The sequence below is a fragment of the Schistocerca serialis genome, chromosome 5 (assembly GCF_023864345.2).
Source record: "Schistocerca serialis cubense isolate TAMUIC-IGC-003099 chromosome 5, iqSchSeri2.2, whole genome shotgun sequence".
Classification (NCBI taxonomy): Eukaryota; Metazoa; Arthropoda; class Insecta; order Orthoptera; family Acrididae; genus Schistocerca; species Schistocerca serialis.
Genome location: NC_064642.1, coordinates 636,398,294 through 636,421,539, shown reverse-complemented (window position 1 = coordinate 636,421,539; position 23,246 = coordinate 636,398,294). Strand labels below are relative to the sequence as shown.

Sequence of the window (23,246 nt, the reverse complement as noted above, 5' to 3'; positions counted from 1 at the left end):
CCCTCGACGATCACCAGTGGTGTACGGCCCGTGTAGGAGATCGCTCCCCACACCATGATGCCGGGTGTTGGCCCTGTGTGCCTCGGTCGTATGCAGACCTGATTGTGGCGCTCACCTGCACGGCACCAAACACGCATACGACCATTATTGGCACCAAGGCAGAAGCGACTCTCATCGCTGAAGACGACACGTCTCCATTCGTCCCTCCATTCACGCCTGTCGCGACACCACTGGAGGCGGGCTGCACGATGTTGGGGCGTGAGCGGAAGACGGCCTAACGGTGTGCGGGACCGTAGCCCAGCTTCATGGAGACGGTTGCGAATGGTCCTCGCCGATACCCCAGGAACAACAGTGTCCCTAATTTGCTGGGAAGTGGCGGTGCGGTCCCCTACGGCACTGTGTAGGATCCTACGGTCTTGGCGTGCATCCGTGCGTCGCTGCGGTCGGGTTCCAGGTCGACGGGCACGTGCACCTTCCGCCGACCACTGGCGACAACATCGATGTACTGTGGAGACCTCACGCCCCACGTGTTGAGCAATTCGGCGGTACGTCCACCCGGCCTCCCGCATGCCCACTATACGCCCTCGCTCAAAGTCCGTCAACTGCACATACGGTTCACGTCCACGCTGTCGCGGCATGCTACCAGTGTTAAAGACTGCGATGGAGCTCCGTATGCCACGGCAAACTGGCTGACACTGACGGCGGCGGTGCACAAATGCTGCGCAGCTAGCGCCATTCGACGGCCAACACCGCGGTTCCTGGTGTGTCCGCTGTGCCGTGCGTGTGATCATTGCTTGTACAGCCCTCTCGCAGTGTCCAGAGCAAGTATGGTGGGTCTGACACACCGGTGTCAATGTGTTCTTTTTTCCATTTCCATATATATATATATATATATATATATATATATATATATATATATATATATATATATATATCAAAAAAGGTGTAATCATTCCGAATAGCTACAGAACAATGAGCCCACAGTACACTGATTAAATATTTTACACGGAGGTATGTGTCACTCCTGATCAAATGTCGTATATACCAGGCTTGAAGAACAGATTGGTTTCCATTTGAGCTGATCCTAAGCAACTTTTTTTGTAATGAGAAATATCACCAAGGAAAGGTAGAAATGGAAAGGCAGCAACATTTTAGTTTTTGATTACGTTGAAACTTGAGATAGAGCACGTAGAAGGAAGCTCGAGGCGATCATGGGCAGAAGAGAAATATGTAATCATACTGGAAAACCTCTTCCATAACACTTCAATATGTGCCCAAAACAAAACGCGGCATATATTTTCATAATGCATAAGCGTAGATGTCTTTGTTACCTATTTCATTTACAGACTGACACAACGATTAGAGAATGAAAAACAAAACATTTGCCAACACGATCTGAGAAGGACGAAATTAGTGATGATTTCATCCTGACGTTTCTGTTTGCAGTTTATCAAGTAACAGAGTAAAGCTTCAAATGCTCATTATGCCGAACTTCGTTTCAAAGGTATAAAGTAACATAAAACCGTATAATTTTGGAGTTTTACGGAACGAGCTGAAATTATGTGGCATCAAAGAAGAATTTTATTAGACTGGCGAAAAAAAATCCTAACACCAAGTAACAGTTGTGCGACTTAATCGAAAGTTGCTAAAGATGATTCTACATCTGAAAGATATCTATTCAAATTTCGCACCAGTCGCATAAGAGTAACGAAAGGAGCGCCACTAAGAGAGTGTAAATCAGTTTTGCTTTAAATTCACGCTATACCGGTCGTGAGCGATAGTTACCTATGAGGCTGGATGTGATGAGTTGATATTTGTCAAGAATCCCTTAAAAGGGGTTGAAGACGACGTTATCAACACCTCACTAAAATTGAACGAGGTCGTGTAACAGGGCTATGAGGAGTTGTATGTTACTTCTGCGATATTGCAGGAAGACTTGGCAGGTATGTAGACACTATTCATGACTGCTGGCAGCGGTGGTCACCAGAATGTACAGTCGCAAGGAGGCCGGACTCCCGATCGCCCTGTGGGATTACCGAGAGGGGAGACCATCTTGTTCAGCATATGCTCTGGTGCATTGTACTGCATCTGTAGCAGCAATTTGAGCAGTAGTCGGCACCACAGTGACACAATGAACTGTTGCAAATCGGTTACTTCAAGGACAGTTCCGAGCCAGACGGCCTGTTGCTCGCAACCACTGATCCCAAATCACAGCCACTTACTACTTCGGTGGCTTAATCGAGAACTCATTGACGGCAGTGTAGAGGTCTGTTTCCGCTTCGGCTCCAGTGATGGCCGTGTGTTGGTTAGATCAAGGCCAGTTGAGGGTGTGCAGCCAACCTCTTTTGCATGTTTGGCACCCTGGTCCTACAGTTGGAGCTATGATCTGGGGTGCGATTTGGTATGACAGCAAGAGTACCCTCGTAGTTATCCCGCGCACCCTGACTTCAAATTTGTACGTCAATCTGGTGATTACATCTGTTGTGCTGTCATTCATGAACAGCTTTCCAAGGGATATTACCAATAGGATAACGCTCGTCCACATAACGCTGTTGTTACCCAACTTGTTCCACAGAGTGTCGACATGTTGGCGTGACCTGTTCCTGTACTGGCTGGCCAAGTGTAACATGCGTGAAACTCCGTCTCATAAACTGACATCCGGCACCTGTACAACACAGTGTGTGCACGTTTGCTTGCTTGTATTCAGTATTGTGGTGGTTACAAGGTTATTAACGTACCATTGTTTCACATTTTCAGTGACTTATCTCGCAATTACATCAGTCTGCAATGTTAATCACCTAAATACACTCCTGGAAATGGAAAAAAGAACACATTGACACCGGTGTGTCAGACCCACCATACTTGCTCCGGACACTGCGAGAGGGCTGTACAAGCAATGATCACACGCACGGCACAGCGGACACACCAGGAACCGCGGTGTTGGCCGTCGAATGGCGCTAGCTGCGCAGCATTTGTGCACCGCCGCCGTCAGTGTCAGCCAGTTTGCCGTGGCATACGGAGCTCCATCGCAGTCTTTAACACTGGTAGCATGCCGTGACAGCGTGGACGTGAACCGTATGTGCAGTTGACGGACTTTGAGCGAGGGCGTATAGTGGGCATGCGGGAGGCCGGGTGGACGTACCGCCGAATTGCTCAACACGTGGGGCGTGAGGTCTCCACAGTACATCGATGTTGTCGCCAGTGGTCGGCGGAAGGTGCACGTGCGACCTGGGACCGGACCGCAGCGACCCACGGATGCACGCCAAGACCGTAGGATCCTACGCAGTGCCGTAGGGGACCGCACCGCCACTTCCCAGCAAATTAGGGACACTGTTGCTCCTGGGGTATCGGCGAGGACCATTCGCAACCGTCTCCATTAAGCTGGGCTACGGTCCCGCACACCGTTAGGCCGTCTTCCGCTCACGCCCCAACATCGTGCAGCCCGCCTCCAGTGGTGTCGCGACAGGCGTGAATGGAGGGACGAATGGAGACGTGTCGTCTTCAGCGATGAGAGTCGCTTCTGCCTTGGTGCCAATGATGGTCGTATGCGTGTTTGGCGCCGTGCAGGTGAGCGCCACAATCAGGACTGCATACGACCGAGGCACACAGGGCCAACACCCGGCATCATGGTGTGGGGAGCGATCTCCTACACTGGCCGTACACCACTGGTGATCGTCGAGGGGACACTGAATAGTGCACGGTACATCCAAACCGTCATCGAACCCATCGTTCTACCATTCCTACACCGGCAAGGGAACTTGCTGTTCCAACAGGACAATGCACGTCCGCATGTAACCCGTGCCACCCAACGTGCTCTAGAAGGTGTAAGTCAACTACCCTGGCCAGCAAGATCTCCGGATCTGTCCCCCATTGCGCATGTTTGGGACTGGATGAAGCGTCGTCTCACGCGGTCTGCACGCCCAGCACGAACGCTGGTCCAACTGAGGCGCCAGGTGGAAATGGCATGGCAAGCCGTTCCACAGGACTACATCCAGCATCTCTACGATCGTCTCCATGGGAGAATAGCAGCCTGCATTGCTGCGAAAGGTGGATATACACTGTACTAGTACCGACATTGTGCATGCTCTGTTGCATGTGTCTATGTGCCTGTGGTTCTGTCAGTGTGATCATGTGATGTATCTGACCCCAGGAATGTGTCAATAAAGTTTCCCCTTCCTGGGACAATGAATTCACGGTGTTCTTATTTCAATTTCCAGGAGTGTATGTTACCTAGACACATGTAAATCCGAAATTTCATTACTTAACAGTGTTTTTTTCTTTTTTTGTGTATGTTGAGATTTGTTTTCTGTCGGTGTATCTGTAGTTGTATTGTAGTCCTTCGACAAGCGAAGCAAGGGAAACATTGGACACGTTTCTAGAGATCGATGGTGGAATGTCTGCCTGATAGAACTGGTTTCTTGGCCCCTACTCATTCTCCAAGAAAGTTATTTTTGTTAATTTATTTCAATATTATTCTATCGTTGTTTCTTGTTTGTTTCTCGAGCTACCAGGATAGGTTTGTTTTAAAACGAACTTTCTAACGTATTATTTTCGGTAAAGTCGTTAGTTCTACCGGTAATCAAACATAGCGTACCCGAAAACTTCAGAAGAATTGTCAACGAGAATAGCAACTTGCTAAACTTCAATGGCTGAAGGGACACTGTAAAATAAATGAAGAAATTGTGCTGTTAAGGAAGCAACATTACTGTGGATGGAAGGCAGCAGTAGCATATTTTGAACAGGTGAAGAAAACCCTCTCTCAGATAAGAGCTGCACTGTAAGGACAGGTGTGAAACGGAGGAAATTGTTAGTAAAATTAATACGTCGCAAGTACACCACTTCATCGAAGTGAAACGTAGACTCTGGGAAACAGATGAAGAAGAAAATGGACGTATTTAAACAATTCTACTATAGCATTGACTATGGGAAACTGCAGGAGAAGCAAAGGGAGATATTTAAGCAATTCTGGTATAGCATGGCGGTGTAAATAGCCTGAGCAGATAATGCTTGAACAAGCACTGCATGAAACAGTTCAAGGGAAAATTGTGGCAGCAGACAAAATTTAGAATGTGGAAATGAGATCTTCGATGATGTGGTTTGTAGTAGATGTAAATGTATGAACAGAAGAATTACAACCATAAGTAAATCGAAAGTAAACAAAAAACGAACTCTGTGAAACTCTTTATTGGTGTTGCAGTTCAGGGATACCTCATGTATAGCAGCGACATCACAGGTGTAGACTCAAATCCACCTACCAACTAAGTCAGACCTTTATTCGGACATACCATAGACAACTCACACCGTAGGTAGAAATGTGACCCGGAGAATATGAGTGCGGTTACCCATTTCGATGATGTACAGGGGATAGGCAAAGTAATGTGAACAGTGGTAATAATGGGATGGTTGTGTTTGACGGTCAACAACGCAGGTAAAGCATTTGTCGCTCTGGACTGTGCGTGTTCAGTACGGACTAGGCATCTGTGCAGATTGTTTACGACTAGTACACACTTCGTTTTTGCACTCAGAGGCCGAGGTCGATGTGCAGTGGAGGATCTAACAAAGTTCCAAAGTGGGCAGATTGTGGGGGCCCAATTAGCTGGAGCATCAGTAACCAAGAAAGACGCCTTATTCAATGTTTCAAGAGGAACTCTTTGAACAGTCATGACAGACTACACAAAACATGGAAAGACAAAAAGACATCATTGTGTAAACGTAATAGTTGGCGCAAATCAAAACTAAATGACAGAGATCGTCGTACGCTAACACAAATTGCGTCAAAACAACACAAAACTACGGTGGCTAAAGTGACTGAAGAGCTCAATAGCCATCTTCGAGACCCTGTATCTATCGACTCCGTCCGCCGAGAACTCCATAAAGCGAATATTCATGGACGAGCTGCTATACCGAAACCATTAGTGACGACAACCAACGCAAGTAGCGTAAAACATGGTGCCAGGAGCATAAATCCCGAACGCCTGATCAGTAGAAACACGTCGTATTGTCCGAGGAGTCAGCTTTTTCGTTATTTCCAACATCGGGGCTGGGTTTGCGTCTGGAGAACGGCAAAAGAAGCCTACAACTCTAATTGCTTGATTCCAACGGTTAAGCGTGAAGGTGGAAGTCTGATGGTGTGGTCAGCCATATCATGGTATTCTGCTGGTCCCATCATTACTCTCATAGGCCTTGTTACAGCCAACGATTAGGTGATCGGGTGACCCCACCATTCTAATACTGTTCCCCAACAACAATGCTATATTTCAGGCCGATAATGCACCCATTCACACAGCCAAACAGTGCAATCGTGGTATGAGGAGCAGGCAACAGAACTGCAGCGTTTTCCCTTGCCAGCACCGTCCCCGGAGTTGAACATTATCGAACCCTTGTGGGCGGTATTGGAGTGAAGACTCTGGAACAGGAGTTAAGAGGTTCTGATCGAAGAGTGGCACAACATTCCACTCGAGACTATACAATCCTTATAGGCCAGTATTCCGAGAAGAATCGCAGCTGTATTACGGGAAAATGCGAGTCCAACCCCTTATTAATAGCCGGCAGGGGTGGCCGAGCGGTTCTAGGCGCTACAGTCTGGAACTGCGCGACCGCTATGGTCGCAGGTTCGAATCCTGCCTCGAGCATGGATGTGTGTGATGTCCTTAGGTTGGTTAGGATTATGTAGTTCTACGTTCTAGGGAATTGATGACCTCAGAAGTTAAGTCCCATAGTGCTCAGAGCCATTTGAACCATTTTGAACCTTATTAATAAACAATTCCGAAATATTGACATCTACAACTTTTGTAGTCCTGTCTTCCTCAGTTTCGTGTAATATTACGGTATATTGATAATTTTTACTTATGAACCGTCTGACAGCATCCAAAACATTGCATCGCAAAAAGTGTTCAGGTCATAGTGCTGTGGAATGTGAGAAAGAAACCGCAAATTGGCATTCATAAGAACAACAACACCAAGAATGCAACAGGAGCGTGATATGTAGGAAATCGTCCACGCAACCTGCCACTGATGATGCCTTGCAGAAAATAAAGGCGAAACGCGTAAGGCACTATAATTGTGTTTTATTCAGTTGCTGTCAGACGGTCCATAAGTAAAAATTATCAATATACCGTAATTCCCAAGTAAGCACAGGAGTTCGCATTATTTTGCCTATCCCCTGCAATATGGTCTATGCAATAAACACGGATATGCAAACGCAACTAAGCAACGGCAAAATGATGTACAGCCTTACAGATGCAGGAAATACCTTGCACCAAGCTTAAAATCTCATTGTGTTTGAAACTTCCTGGCAGATTAAAACTGTGTGCCGGACCGAGAATCGAACTCGGGACCTTCACCTTTCGCGGGCAAGTGCTCTACTGGTGGAATTAAAGCTGTGAGGACGGGGCGTGAGTCGTGCTTGGGTAGCTCAGTTGGTAGAGCACTTGCCCGCGAAAGGCAAAGGTCCCAAGTTCGAGTCTCGGTCCGGCACACAGTTTTAATCTGTCAGGAAGTTTTATAATAGCGCACACTCCGCTGTAGAGTGAAAATTTCATTCCTCATTGTGTTTACTTGCGTTGTCATTTTCTCATGCGATATGTTATGCACGGTAATTGAATATGTGTTAACGCTTGGCTTACCCACTGTAACTCTCAGCGCTTGACGGAAGTACGGTTTCTTGACTATACGGCCCCCCCCCCGAATTGTCTGCAAGGGGTTATGATATCAAACGTCATCCGGAGTTTACACTTTGAAGTGGACAAACTGCATAAATACTAATGAATACGCTAATGGGTGTTGATAAGAAGGCACTGTGTAATAGGGAACGTCTTTGCTTACACCTGCAAATGGCAGATACTGAAGCTTTTGAAGAGAGAGTCCAAGTCTGCAGGAGGTTTGTGGCGGCTCTTATCAGCCATCCTCAGGGGCCTCTGTACTCGCGCTGGCAGCTGGGGTCTGGCAGGCTCTGACTTGTTCGCCGTATCTGAACATGGCCACTGTCGCTGCTTCGTCCATAGGCGGCAGTCGTGCGCGCGTCTCCGCGGTGTGGATATGGTGACTGGTGTAAGGAATGGTCTGCGACGTGTGCACGTAGTTCGACCTAATGTAGTTCCTGATCATTTACGAATTTAGTACACTGCAGTAGCACCTGTTTTGTGTTTGGTGTGAGTGTGCATGTCCCTGGGAGCACTGACTACCAAGATGCCTATTGGGTCGTCGTTTACTTTCAATGGAACTATAAACTTCGTTACATGGGATGGAAATACTACGTACTCAGATGGTAAGAAGTCGTATTAGTTAACACGTACAGAAAATAATGTGTTAATACAATATCAAAGCTATTCTCGTGGATAGTCATTGTATTGCCCAGTTCAGTTCAATGAGCCATCAGTTTCCTTAGGGACAATAGAAAAATAAATGCTGCAATGGATTTATTAACCTTTTGTAATATGCTTCCAGGCATTTTTAGATTGAATGACGACATGACCATATGACTGCGCTATTGCAATTTCAAATTTTGTACCATTTTATATGTCATAGCACGGAAATAGGCTAATAATAACATTCTTATACGAGTGTGTCACTCTTGATGGAAAATAGCAAATCTACTCTTGTCACTGATAACACTATCGAGAGTGACATAGCCCTACAAAAACGTTATTTCTCACTTATTTCTGTCCCATAATATAAAATGAAAATGGCACCAAATTAGTAACTCGAATAGATTAATAAAACAGTTACAGCTAAAATCTAATTCCTTTAAAGATGGATTTATTAAAATGGATTCATTAGCAAGAGTTTTCATGTTACAGTCAAGCAGTTAGAATGTCACCTGCGATAATGCATTCCCTAATTAGCTTCCATATACTACCTGGCTGTTGTGGCCGAGCGGTTCTAGGCGCTTCAGTCTGGAACCAAGCGACCGCTACGGTCGCAGGCTCGAATCCTGCCTCGGGCATGGCTGTGTGTGATGTTCTTAGGTTAGTTAGGTTTAAGTAGTTCTAAGTTCTAGGGGACTCATGACCTCAGATGTTAAGTCCCATAGTGCTCAGAGCCATTTGAACCTTCCGTACACTATGTACAATTCAGCACTTGGCGAGTAGCTATTATTAGCCTGATCACATATGTGTCTGAACGGTATATTTCTAAAAACTCGCAGATGTACAAACTGCTACTTTTACCTCCGTTAACGTATACGTTTCCTACCTTCAGTACCTTTATAGCGGCCAACATTTCGTAATTAATATCCTGTAGCCTCTCGGCATCCACATAATGCTCGTTATCTACATATAACTTCTACAAACAACGTTCATGATAATGTGAGACAGATGTTTCAGCTCAGATCTCTACTTGAAAGTCTCTCCTCCCCTTCATTAGTCTAATACAAGATCTATATCCCCCTCCAGATACGAGTGCTTACCATCTGCATACGTGTTTCGCCTACTTTTAAATCACCTTCCTTATCATTTCTTGTCTTGAATCATTTTTCCATTTAAATTTTACAATCATGGTATAGCACCACATGTAAAAGATCTGAATCTCTCCGCTCCCAGTTATACTAGTGATACCAGCAAATTTATTTCACGGATGATAGCATTCTTCCTCTGCAGATATAATTTAATTCTGGAAAATGATAAGAAGGTACACAAGTGAAAAGCTGCTTCTATTGATGTCACAAGGAGTTAGATTAATTAATTAACATAAATGTTTCTTCAATATTGATTTGAGAACTCTTCTGAAAGTACAGAACGTCTGCATTGTTTGACTCCATACAGACGATTGTCATGTGCACCAAATTAGAAATAGTGGAAATTATAATCTGAAATTTTGAACTCAAACTGCTATAAGAATCCTTAAACTCGCTTTTGTCACCACGAGACTAGCGCTGCATCGAAGTTCACACATGTGCCGCCGGCCCACGCGTGTTCGGTTCGTTAAGAGTACCTAATCAGCTGTTTTAAAGCCGCACGTGCTTGGAAACCCATCAGAACCTCGCCCTGCATAACACGTTCGTATATGGAAATCAGCCATTGTCACTGTCAACAAGGTGTGCCCCGGATAATGGACCCAGAACACTGTGAGCGCACCTAATTGACCACTTCATCACGTCGCTGGAATTTCCACTAGTTCATAACATCTCGCTTGATCTCTCCCTATCAAGTTTTCGCTGTCTATCCTCCTCTCTCTGTATGTCTCTTCTGTCTTCTCTTTCTCTCTGTGTTCCCGATAGACTTTATTGTCATTAATTTCTCTAGTACACCACTCATACTCCAGTTGTCCTGAAATTTTTAGGTCTTCAGTGCATACTTCCGCTGACGCTTCAAACTGCAGTGTTCGTTACGTTGGTTTAAAAGTAAACAACAAGCATAACTATTGGCTAAATCCTTTCCGACAGCTGGAGTATCTTGTCCTATGTGCTAGCTTCCACGGCATTAATTACATAATTAACATACTCCGCAATTTTGGATACGTAGCTTGAACCGCTCTAAGATTTGCAAGGTTCTCAGAGGACGACGCAATAGTCGAATCCAGCTGCAGCAAATAAGGTATTTCAGCTCCTTTTTGACGGTATAAATAATAATGTGTAGAAATACGTATTTAGAAGTAACTAACCGGAGAGCACCGGTGCGTCTGTCACACAAACTTGTGCCGTCGTGCGATGTAGAAAGACGATGTTCACTGAAAACAACACGATTCGCTGAGTGTTTCTTTCATGAATTTCTTGAGACGACATTTAAGGCATGCTATAATAGCTTTTTATCATTTGACATTTCAACAAAATAAATAATGAATAAATTATTCGTGCTTACTTTGTCTTATTCCTGATTTGAATGGTCTTGGTTCCATTATTCGTCAATACTTCATCTGTCTTGCACTCTTTGACTGAACATCTGATCACGCAGCTGCCAGATCTTCACATACATAACTTGTGGAAAGTAGTACGCTCGCATTTTGCTAAGGCTATTATACAAGGTCTTGAAAGTCTTTTCGGGTTTGCTGCCGGATCCTAAAATCAACTTGATATTTCGGCGATCCAACTGTTCGCCATCTTCAGGAAATGCTGCTTCTGCCGATTAGTCCCGCTGAGAACTGACGCAAGATTGCAATTCGACGTCGAATTTAGGATCCGGCAGCAAACCCGAAAAGACTTTCAAGACTTATTACGCCGGGAAAGCCTACGTAGTCATATTATACAAGGTATTTGACCAAAGACATATTTCAGTTATTTTGGAGAAACGATCATTTATAGCTTGTGAAAGTTGTTGAAAAACTCGGTTGCAGACAGTTGTATAAATCAGTTTATTACGTAACCAGTTTAAGCGTTAACAGACCGTCTTCAGCAGGTGCATTATGAAATCGTAATCAGATGTGTGACAACCCATAAACACTCTCAACCATCATGTCACAAGCTAACATCAGTGGTTTGTGACAGGATGATTTGTCAGTGGTTATGAGTTGTCACACATCTGATTACGATTTAACAATACACCTCAAGATAGTCTGTTTTTGCATGAAACTGGTTGGGTAGTAACATATTTAAATCATGATGCATTAGACGAAGTAAGTGAAAGATACGTATGTCCTGACTAAACTGCGCGTTTGCATGAAATGAATGAACCACATAAAATTCTGGCATCCTCGCGTTAAAATGCATGCAGTACAGTACTGCCTATGTATGAATCATTATATACTCTCTCTTGTGGCCAAACCTGGTGCAGACTTCAGCTAACTTAAGCTCCCTCTTTGTTTCTACAGACTAATGTCAACGTGAGCCAATTTGTATTTCATGCATTATCATTTCCAATCATTCTTCACAACACTGACAACCAAATAAGTTATTACTTTTGTAACGTTACAAACTTAATCATTCGTGACTGTGAGTGAAGAAGTTGCTATAGTTCGTCTGTGGTTCAATTGAGTGGGTGGTTACAGGGTTTCTTGGACTAATTCAGTCAGCGCAGTTATCTGCATTCAAATGACCTTTCGTTCTCAGAAACTTCGTCATGCGTCCAAGTGACTCAATACTGATAACACGTGGTAATGCACTGTAGACCGTATAACAATGCAAATTAGTACTTACAACGAATTGTTGTAGACATATATGATGGAAAACCATAGCCTGTAGCTCTCCTCGTTCTTCAGTATTATGTGCTGGTATCTTCTGAAATCTCCTGCATTGCGTTCTTCTTGCTCACAGCTGGCTCCCCTTCACAATTATCTCTTCAGAGAGAAGGTAGAAGAGAGCTGTTTCATAGCACAAACCGCACTAACATACTTCTCCCTCGCCTAGTCTACCTTCCTTTACATTGATCTCGTTCTCGAGGTACCATTGTACGGTAAACATACTAAAGTAGTTATTTCTTCATCATTCACGTTATTCTAATGAATTATATTTGCTGAATAGAATTAAATGGAATCATTAGTGACGAATCCAATAAAAGTGAACTGTATTACACAAATGCCTTTAGGAAATTGGAAACCTGTAACATAACGAATATGTTGTGCCAAAAGAAATTTGTGCCAGGGCGAGATATTAACCTCTATCTCTTTCTTAATTTAAACAGTCACAGTAACTTTGTAGACCAGATTTGTGTACATAATCAATGATTATGGTTAGAGTTTCCGCCAGCTTAGCTGGGTGGTAACGTTCTCGCCTCCCATGCAAGCAAGCCCGGATTCGATTCCCACCGGGTTGGAGATTTTCTACACTCGGAGATTAGGTGTGTTGTCCTCATGATCATTTCATCCTCACCCAATGTGACGTCAAATGAAATAAGACTTGCACTTGTTCCCCGAACTTCACCGAATAGGGGCCCGGCTAACGATGCCGTAAGCTCATTTCATTTCCATTTAATGGTTAGAGTACAGCGAGGTGACGAAGGTGATGAGGTATCGCCTCCTTTTGACCGGTGCATTGCTGTAACTAGACGTGGCATGGACTCGACAAGTCGTTGAAAGTAGCCTGCAGAAACATTGAATCATGCTGCCTCTACAACCGTCCGTAATTGCGGAATAGTTTCCGATGCCGTATTTTGTGCACGAACTGACCTCTCGATTATGTCCAACGAATGTTCATGTTCGGCGATCTGGGTGGCCAAACCGTTCCCTCAAATTGTCCGAAATATTCTTCGAACCAGTCGCGAACAGTTATAGCCCGGTCACATTTCTCATTGTCATCCATAAAGAACCCATCGTTGTCTGGGAATATAAAATCCATGAATGGCTACAGATAGTCTCCAAATAGGAAAACGACCATTACCAGTCAATGATCCACGTAAACACAGCCCACGCTACTAACAAGGGAACCTCCCCATCGCACCCCCCTCAGATTTAGTTATAACTTGGTACAGTGGATAGGCCTTGATAAACCGAACACAGATCAATTGAGAAAACAGGAAGAAGTTGTGTGAAACTGTGAAAAAATAAGCAAAATATACAAACTGAGTAGTCCATGGGCCATATAGGCAACATTAAGTAGCAGGTGAGCTCAGGAACGCCGCGGTCTCGTGGTAGCGTGAGCAGCTGCCGCAGGAGAGATCCTTGGTTCAAGTCTCCGCACAAGTGAAAATTTTACTTTCTTTATTTTTGCATAGTTATTGTCTGTCCGTTCGTTCATTGACGTCTCTGTTCACTGTAATAAGTTTAGTGTCTGTGTTTTGCGACCGCATCGCAAAACCGTGCGATTAGTAGACGAAAGGACGTGCCTCTCCAATCGGAACCGAAAACATTTGACCGAAAGGTCATAGGTCAACCGATTCCTCCACAGGAAAACACGTCTGATATATTCTATACGACACTGGTGACGGAATGTGCGTCACATGACAGGAATATGTTGTCAACCCACCTAACTTGTACCCTTTGCGAATGGGTAAAAAGATTCTTCTACCTTGCCCGATTTAGGTTTCCTTGTGGATGTGATAATCACTCCCAAAAAAGTGATGAAAACATTTGTCACATAAACTGAAAATAAAAAATTAAAGTTTTCACTCGATGGAAGATTTGAACCAAGGACCTTTCGTTCCGCAGCTGCTCAATTGATCTGTGCTCAGTTTTTCAAGCCCTATCCAATGAGCCAACTTATAACTAAATCTGAGGGGGGTGCGATGGGGAGGTTCCCTTGTAAGGAGCCACGGCGTTGTTGACACCTTGGGTACACGGCTTTGTAGGATCTGAGCCACGCTCGAATCATACCATCAGCTATTACGAACTGAAATAAGGACTCACCTGACCAGCTCACGGATTTCCAGTCGTGTAGGGTCCAACCGATATCGTCACGAGCCCAAGAGAAGCGCTGCAGGCGAGGTCGTGCTGCTAGCAAAGGCACTCACGTCAGTCATCTGCTACCACAGCCCGTAAACGCAAAATTTTTCGCCTCACTGCTCTAACGGGTACGTTCGTCGTGCGCTCCACATTGATTTCTGTGGTAAAATGGAAACGAGCGTTTGGCGCCATTGGCCGGGAGGCCCCGTGCGGGGCAGGTCCGGCCGCATTGGGCGACCTGCGCGCCGGATGAGGATGAAATGATGATAAAGTCAACAAAACACTCGGTCCCTGAGCGGAGAAAATCCCCGACCCAGCCGGGAATCGAACCCGGGTCCCTGAGGACGACAGTCCGTCACGCTGACCATTGAGCCATCTTATTTTTCTTCTAATTCATTTTGTTCGATATTATTCGTTGTGTTTGTTCTGGGCAGACGCCACAAGACATCTGTTCAAGTTGATCGTTGATTCCTTGACTCAGTTGTTTTATTACAGAGAGCGCGCAGCCCTCTGAACACGCTGAGCTACCGTGCCGGCAGCGATCGGGGCGGACTTTCTGTGGTTATTTCGAGCAGCGTTGCTTGTCTGTTAACACTGACAACCCTATGCAAACGCAACTGCTATCGGTCGTTAAGTGAAGGCCCTCGGCCACTGCGTTGTCCGTGGTGAGAGGTAATGCCTGAAATGCGGTATTCGCGGCACACTCTTGACACTGTATATCGCGGAATACTGAATTCCCTAACGACTTCCGAAATGGAATGTCCCATGGTTCTAGCTCCAACTGCCATTCTGCATTCAAAGTTTGTTGATTCCTGTCGTGTAGCCATACGTCGTAAACCTTTTCACATGCGTCGCATGAGTACAAGTGACAGCTCCGCCAGAGCATTGGCCTTTTATACTTTGTGAACATCATATTAGCGCCATCTGTATGTGAGCATATCGCTATCTCATGACTTGGTCACCTCAGTGTACGTGATAATTAACTCTCAGAACATTCATATAAAGATGCGACGTGCCGGCCGCTGTGGCCGAGCGGTTCTAGGCGCTTCAGTCTGGAACCGCGCTGCTGCTACGGTCGCAGGTTCGTATCCTGCCTCGGGCATGGATGTATGTGATGTCCTTAGGTTAGTTAGGTTTAAGTAGTTCTAAGTTCTAGGGGACTGATGAGCTCAGATATTAGGTCCCATAGTGCTCAGAGCCATTTGAACCATTTTGAAAGATGCGGCGTAACGAGTGCACTGTTATCAGGACCTTTTAACCTTCTGGCATACGACCAAAGATGGCAAACATATGAAACTTCCTGGTAGATTAAAAGTGCGTGCCGGACAAGACTCCAACTCGGTATCTTTGTTTTGTGGAGTAAATTCTCGGGGGTTACTGGGGTACTGGCGGAAGTACTAGTGTGAGAACGGGTCGTGGTCGCGCCTGGGTAGCTCAGTCGGTAGATTACTTATCCGCTAAAATAAAAGGTCCCGAGTTCGTGTATCGGGTCGGAACAGAGTTATAATCTGCCAGAGAGTTTCATATCAGCGCACACTCCTCTACAGAGTGAAAAATTCATTACGACATACATTTGTTTCTGGGGACTAGCCCTTCCCATAGTATTGTTTTCGGGTGCAGATGGCATCAACAGGAGTTGCTGAAGGACCATGTTGTGCAGGTTGCCGACGAACCGTGTTTTAGACCTACTGACTGGGCACAAGCCAGGAGAATGCGTACGCTTGGAAAATAGGGATGTGGTATCGGTAGTTCTTCTTAGAGGGCTAAATTTTTTCATTTTCAGAGTACTGAGAAGGGAATCTGTATCTACTTTCTAAAAAACTTTCAACGTCCTAGACCGCATAAAATATTTCTGTGTTTAAGACACATTAAAGAAATATTTTACACGATCACCGAATGGATGTCTTTTAGTTTGTTAGAAGGGTTGCTTATTTTTAGCTACATATGAATGGGCATTGTTCTGTTGAAATATGGCATGTGGACTTCCCTGAGTCAAGGGCCCTATAAACTCGATTATGTAGCAACTGATGATCAGATTTCTATCAGTATACTATCCCATTATGGCCTTAAACCATCGCAGTTGAAGTTTGCTCCGTATGTCGCTCAACAATGCATCCTATAGTTTACGTTCAAAAATGGTTCAAATGGCTCTGAACACTATGGGACTTAACAGCCGTGGTCATCAGTCCCCTAGAACTTAGAACTACTTAAACCGAACTAACCTAAGGACATCACACACATCCATGCCCGAGGCAGGATTCGAACCTGCGACCGTAGCAGTCGCGCGGTTCCGGACTGCGCGCCTAGAACCGCGAGACCACCGTGGCCGGCTATAGTTTACTGTCACCGTGGTAATGTCCAAGACATGTGGCTATTCCAATGTTGTAAATACTAAGGTGGAATTCGTCCGACAAAGTAATATTACGTCACTCAGCTCCCCCCTGAAGGAATTCGCCTGGCAACTGCAATCTAATACGTTTCAGTTGCTGTACAGCGAATCGGTTGGCGACGGTACTCGTGTCATCAATCCAAAGCCCTGGCAACGAGCAGTACAGTACACTTAGCATAATACTTGAAAATGGATAGAGAGTCGGGTTTGGGAAGTGGAGCTTGCTGGTTTTTCTACTTATAGCTTACAATGTTAAAGGAACAATAATCACTCATTTCAATAACAGTAAGAAGTTTCTGGACAAGAACCTACGTTTTCGATAACTATTTTCCAGTAGTCAATCCCACAAAAGAATAACCAAAACTGTAACAGCCATAATAATTTCTGTTACAATAAATCTAATAAACGTTAATTTAACAATTTCTGATCTTAAAATAACCTTCTAAAAATATGCAAGGTAAACTTAAGAATTTTACAATTTTAATTGTTTGAAGGACACAAATGTAAATAGCAAATTTTTGTTGTTGTGGTATCAGTCCTAAGACTTATTTGATTCAGCTCTCCATGCTACTCTGTCCTGTACGAGCATTTTCATCTCCAAATATCTGCTGCAACCCACATTCTTTTGAATCTGGTTGCTGTATTCATTTCTTGGTCTCCCTTTAAGATTTTTACACAAATTTCTTCAGAAATTTTTGTCTTCCCACTGCCAGTTACATTTTATATCCTCGCTACTTCGGCCATCATCAGTTGTTTTACAGCCCAAATAACAAAACTTATCCACTACTTTAAGTGTCTCGTTTCCTAATCTTATTCCCTTAGCATCACCTGATTTAATTTGACTATGTTCTATTAGGTAAATGTAGACTATTATGTAAATGTAGACTTCCGCGGCCGTTGTCACTCTCAATAAAATACTTCTGGGTTTGGGACCGCATTGTCAACTATAAAATTCCGTACGTTTCGGCGACTATTGCAAGACGCCTTCCTCAGGGTGTATTGTTAGCAATACATCCTGAGAAACGCGTCTTTGTTGTTGTCCATTTTGTATCCTCCTTTCAAGGCAGTTTCCATTTCGTTCAACTGCTCTTTCAAGACCTTTGTTGTCTCTGACAAAATTTCAAAGTTATCGGCAGACATTAAGGTTTTTATTTCTTTTCCCTGAAGTTTAATTCATATCAAATAAACGAGTAAAATAAGTAGTAAATCTTAACAGGTACTAATGTTTCTTAAAAAAATTTTCTTTAAAGGGCCAGACGTAAAGCTCGGGTCCTGCAAATTTTGCAACCTTCTTCTAAAAGCAAATGCAAAACCAAAAAGCAAGGTAATAACTAATGAGCTGGGACCACAACATTGTTTAGAGACTGCTTAACCAGCAACGTCGTTAAGGAGCTGCTTAACCAACAACGTCGCTAATAAGTAAGGAACAAACAAAATTCAACATACCATACGACGCTAGTGGTGATTCTAACGGTGCCCTCATGTTGTAACGTTTCCTTGAAACAACTTTCGAACGACAACTGTTGGCCATACAATAGCTGGGGTCGAACGACATCTTGACGAACAGCCTTGAGAAATGTGCGGCGTACTGCGGCTATTCTTGCATTTGAAGAAACAGCTGTTAGTACTGCAACGCAGTTTAGAGCTGGTCTCACTGGCGACTCGACCAAGCGCACACACTATGCGCCACCCACTGCCGTGCCGATCTCTGCTTTAGTCGAGCGCAATATTATTCCACCTGGCAGTGAGGGCACTTTGATCGGCTTATTGTGAGTCAGCGCTTAATCCGGGTTGCGGGGGAAAGGACGGACGGAACTGCTACAATTATGCACTGGAAACCGTACTAATCTTGGTGATTAGAGCTATGAAGTGGATGGTCGGTCGCACAAGGGGTAGAGGCAAAGTCTTTGATTTGCTGCATTCTGGTCCGCAGCTCGTGGTCGTGCGATAGCGTTCTCGCTTCCCACGCCCGCGTTCCCGGGTTCGATTCCCGGCGGGGTCAGGGATTTTCTCTGCCTGGTGATGACTGGGTGTTGTGTGCTGTCCTTAGGTTAGTTAGGTTTAAGTAGTTCTAAGTTCTAGGGGACTGATGACCATAGATGTTAAGTCCCATAGTGCTCAGAGCCATTTGAACCATTTTTTTGCTGCATTCTGATTTACTGGAATCCGTTCCAACTCCATCTGCCGTGCCAGTTTCCATATCACTGTCCTCCTCACGTGCTGCATATTCATCTTCACTCACACGACAGTCATTGATTATTATATTTTCTATTGCTTCTTTAACTAAACAATTTCTGTACCAATACTGAGCTTCAATTTCTTTTACATGTCCACAAACTTGTATCCAATCATGTTGGGTAGCCATAAATAAAGACTCTTTGTTCATTATTAAATTAAAGGAAGAATCTTTTTTTCTGCAGTTTTTCGGTTCTTTGTATTTCAGATTAGCTCTATAGGGTTCAATCACAGTGGTATGGTGGGAACCTCAGAACAGTATATTCTTTACGCTATAAAACTGCATCTGCTTTAAAAACAGGCTTTGGCTTATTACAACGCATAATTTGTAAAAGCTCATTTGATGTTAAGCTTGGTTCAAAACTGAATTTTTTCTGAAACGGTCATTCACATACGTCGTCTTTATGAGTGGAGGGAACAACGTGATACGGTGTGTTACCAAGAACAACGATACTAGCAGTTGGGCTGTTGGGAATCAGTTTGTTCTAACCATAATTATACCCATCGTGACAATCTTAGGAATTAGATTTCGGATCATAAATATTAACTCTGCTCCCTCTACGAAACCACCAGCTCCTCGAGCATGGACAATAGCTCTTTGGCCTGCACTACCATTAATCATTGCACCCGGAACTTCTTTATCCTGCCAGCACAGTTGCGAATACCACTGGTTTATTTGGCCCCATTTGATCATTTCTGATTGCTCTCAGGTATTCAGTACGCTTTGGAACAATCTCGCAACGTGCTGTTTGGATGGTTCTCTTATTTTCAAATTTTTTGAAATGAAATCCCATCGTTTTCATAATTTCATACAGGTTTTCCCCTCCCTCCGGAAAATTTGCCGTAGTTTTTGAAAATATAAGGAGCTTTGCTAACTTTGTTATTTTCTTCATTTGGTGAAAACGCTACAAACATTTTCATCTAATAAGCACTCTCTCGAATTCATCTAGAGGAACTACTTTTCTAGAGAAACTACTTTTCTAGTAGGAGATTTAGCTTTTTCTTGGTTGCTCCTGCTTACTTAAAGTCTTTAAAATGGTATTTTACGGTTCTCTCTCTCTTTTTCACCGAATGTGTCCACCGCTCTGTGCTAGTCTGATCGGTCTCATAGGATTAGGGAAGGATGGGGAAGGAAGTCGGCCGTGGCCTTTCAAAGGAACCATACCGGCATTTGCCGGGAGCGATTTAGGGCAATCACGGAAAACCTAAATCAGGATGGCCGGACGCGGGATTGAACCGTCGTCGAAGTGTTGTTAACAAATTTTTATACCTGCAACTGGTTGGCTGGTTTTCTTAGATTATTTATTCTTAGGTTTCTGTGTCTAGTCGGTAGAAATAATTGTACTACCACTTGGTATGCCCATTTTTGTTGGCGAGGCTGACTATACGCGTGGTCGGTGCTCACGTCGCTTAGTAACCGCCACTTGTCGCGCAACCGCTAAACCTGCGATTTCCCCGGCCTCTGCCATTGACACGTCTACGCCGATCGATGTGAAAGACTCTTATGAGTGAATAGGACCTGATAAACTGACTTGAGTCCGTATTTTCTCGAGTTGCTCTACAAGCTCATCTACATCTACATCTACATGCATACTCCGCAATCCACTATACGGTGCGTGGCGGGGGGTACCTCGTACCACAACTAGCATCTTCTCTCCCTGTTCCACTAGCAAACAGAACGAGGGAAAAATGACTGCCTATATGCCTCTGTACGAGCCCTAATCTGTCTTATCTTATTTTTGCGGTCTTCCCGCGAAATGTAAGTTGGCGGCAGTAAAATTGTACTGCAGTCAGTCTCAAATGCTCGTTCTCTAAATTTCCTCAGTAGCGATTCACGGAAAGAACGCCTCCTTTCCTCTAGAGACTCCCGCCCGAGTTCCTGAAGCATTTCCGTAACACTCGCGTGATGATCAAACCCACCAGTAACAAATCTAGCAGCCCGCCTCTGAATTGCTTCTATGTCCTCCCTCAATCCGACCTGATAGGGATCCCAAACGCTCGTGCAGTACTCAAGCATGCTCTACTGAATAATACAGTTTTCGAGGCAAGCGGCAGCTCCGAGCGAGATTGGGCCTGTGGCGGGTGTGCCCCGTTCGACTATCAGTGGTCGCGGGTCGCGGGCTCCCTCAGATGCGGGAGGAACCCCCGCGCCTGTGCTCTAGTGCGCAGCTGCACCACACAAAAAGCCGCGCCGGAGCTGCTGTCCCTCCTCCTCCTCCACAGCCGGCCCGCTTCACCAGGGATCAACTTATCGACTTGTAACTCGACCGTAAACATCGTCCGGACCACACTCCAAAGTTTTTACTGTCCTGCCTCCCGTCTGTCAAAAGATCTCACATATACGCCTGGTGCAGGTTCCGTCCGATATGTCTGAACGGTCTGAACTGTAGTCATCTCTGTCCGGACAAGCCAACAGCCAGAGATGTCTGTCTGGAAAACTAGGGAACGAGCGGATTGTTTCTAAATTTACCTAATAAATTCTTAGAATCTGTAGAGGACGTTCGGTAGATAATCTAAGTATTAAGGCTAAGTATTAAGTCAGATGGAACACTTGAGGCAATTCTGACCCTACGACTTATCTTAGAAGCTAGATTAAGGAAAGGCAAACCTACGTTTCTAGCATTTGTAGACTTAGGGAAAGCCTTTGACAATGTTGACTGGAATACTCTCTTTCAAATTCTGAAGGTGGCAGGGGTAAAATACAGAGAGCGAAAGGCTATTTACAATTTGTACAGAAACCAGATGGCAGTTATAAGAGTCGAGGGACATCAAAGGGAAGCAGTGGTTGGGAAGGGAGTGAGACAGGGTTGTAGCCTCTCCCCGATGTTGTTCAATCTGTATATTGAGCAAGCAGTAAAGGAAACAAAAGAAAAATTCGGAGTAGGTATTAAAATCCTTTGAGATTCGCCGATGACATTGTAATTCTGTCAGACACAGCAAAGGAGTTGGAAGAGCAGTTGAACGGAATGGAAATTGTCTTGAGAGGAGGGTATAAGATGAACATCAACAAAAGCAAAACGAGGATAATGGAATGTAGTCGAATTAAGTCGGGTGACGCTGAGGGAATTAGATTAGGAAATGAAACACTTAAAGTAGTAAAGGAGTTTTGCTATTTGGGGAGCAAAATAATTGATGATGGTCGAAGTAGAGAGGATATAAAATGTAGACTGGCAATGGCAAGGAAAGCGTTTCTGAAGAAGAGAAATTTGTTAACATCGAGTATAGATTTAAGTGTCAGGAAGTCATTTCTGAAAGTATTTGTATGGAGTGTAGCCATGTATGGAAGTGAAACATGGACGATAAATAGTTTGGACAAGAAGAGAATAGAAGCTTTCGAAACGTGGTGCTACAGATGAATGCTGAAGATTAGATGGGTAGATCAGATAACTAATGAGGAGGTATTGAATAGAATTGGGGAGAAGAGGAGTTTGTGGCACAATTTGACTAGAAGAAGGGATCGGTTGCCAGTACATGTTCTGAGGCATCAAGGGATCACCAATTTAGTATAGGAGGGCAGCGTGGAGGGTAAAAATCGTAGAGGGAGACCAAGAGATGAATACACTAAGCAGATTCAGACGGATGTAGGTTGCAGTAGGTACTGGGAGATGAAGAAGCTTGCACAGGATGGAGTAGCATGGAGAGCTGCATCAAACCAGTCTCTGGACTGAAGACCACAACAACAACAAGTCAGATGACGTGCTGCTTCTGCAGTATGGGAAATATACTAACCCCTGCTCCTGCTCTCCAGCCTGCAGAGATCTGACGCTATGTACTGGGCACTGGTGGGGACAACGTTTTAGTGAGCTCTTTGGTTCTTCAAATACGCTGTTTAAGATTCGTCGCTCAACACAGTACTAGTGGACAAGCAGCTTGAAACAGACGGGAAATATCGTGCAAAATATAGCGTTCCCTTCCAAAAGAACTCTACTGGCTTGTAATACAGGCGTTAATTTGAGGCAGAAATTTCTTAGAATTTACGTCTCTTGTATTTGAAAGCTAGCCTACTACCTGTTAGTTTTTAATCTGAGTATATAATAAATTGCTTGAAAATATTCCCCTTTTTTGGCAAAATTTTGACCCATGAACGAACAGTAACGCGATCTCACTTACGTAAGTGATATTTAGGTATTAGCATGCTTTCATAGCGTAGTGCAACAGAATTTATGAAGCAATGCAAAATTATCGACAAAAACAGTCATTTATTCTATTAATAATACGAGAGAAGGAAAGTTGCTGCTCACCATATATTGGATGTGTTGAGTCGCTCGGTCGCAGGTTCGAATCCTGCCTCGGGCATGGATGTGAGTGATGTCCTTAGGTTAGTTAGGTTTAAGTAGTTCTAAGTTCTAGGGGAATTATGACCTGAGACGTTGAG

The 23,246-nt window shown here is 44.3% G+C and overlaps 1 protein-coding gene across 2 annotated transcripts in view; it reads left to right on the top strand.

Moving 5' to 3' along the window:
- The window catches only part of LOC126481330 (muscle, skeletal receptor tyrosine protein kinase-like), a 617,768-nt gene that overhangs the window by 100,013 nt on the left and 494,509 nt on the right, over nucleotides 1–23,246 (top strand). Inside the window, exon 1 of one of the 2 annotated variants that reach the window (XM_050104998.1) lies at nucleotides 8,004–8,266. The exons of the other annotated variant lie outside the window; for it this stretch is intronic. Coding sequence (XP_049960955.1) covers nucleotides 8,161–8,266 — 106 coding nt within the window. The 5' untranslated portion in view covers nucleotides 8,004–8,160. Of the gene's footprint in view, nucleotides 1–8,003; nucleotides 8,267–23,246 lie in introns of those variants that run through there. 2 annotated transcript variants of the gene reach the window in all.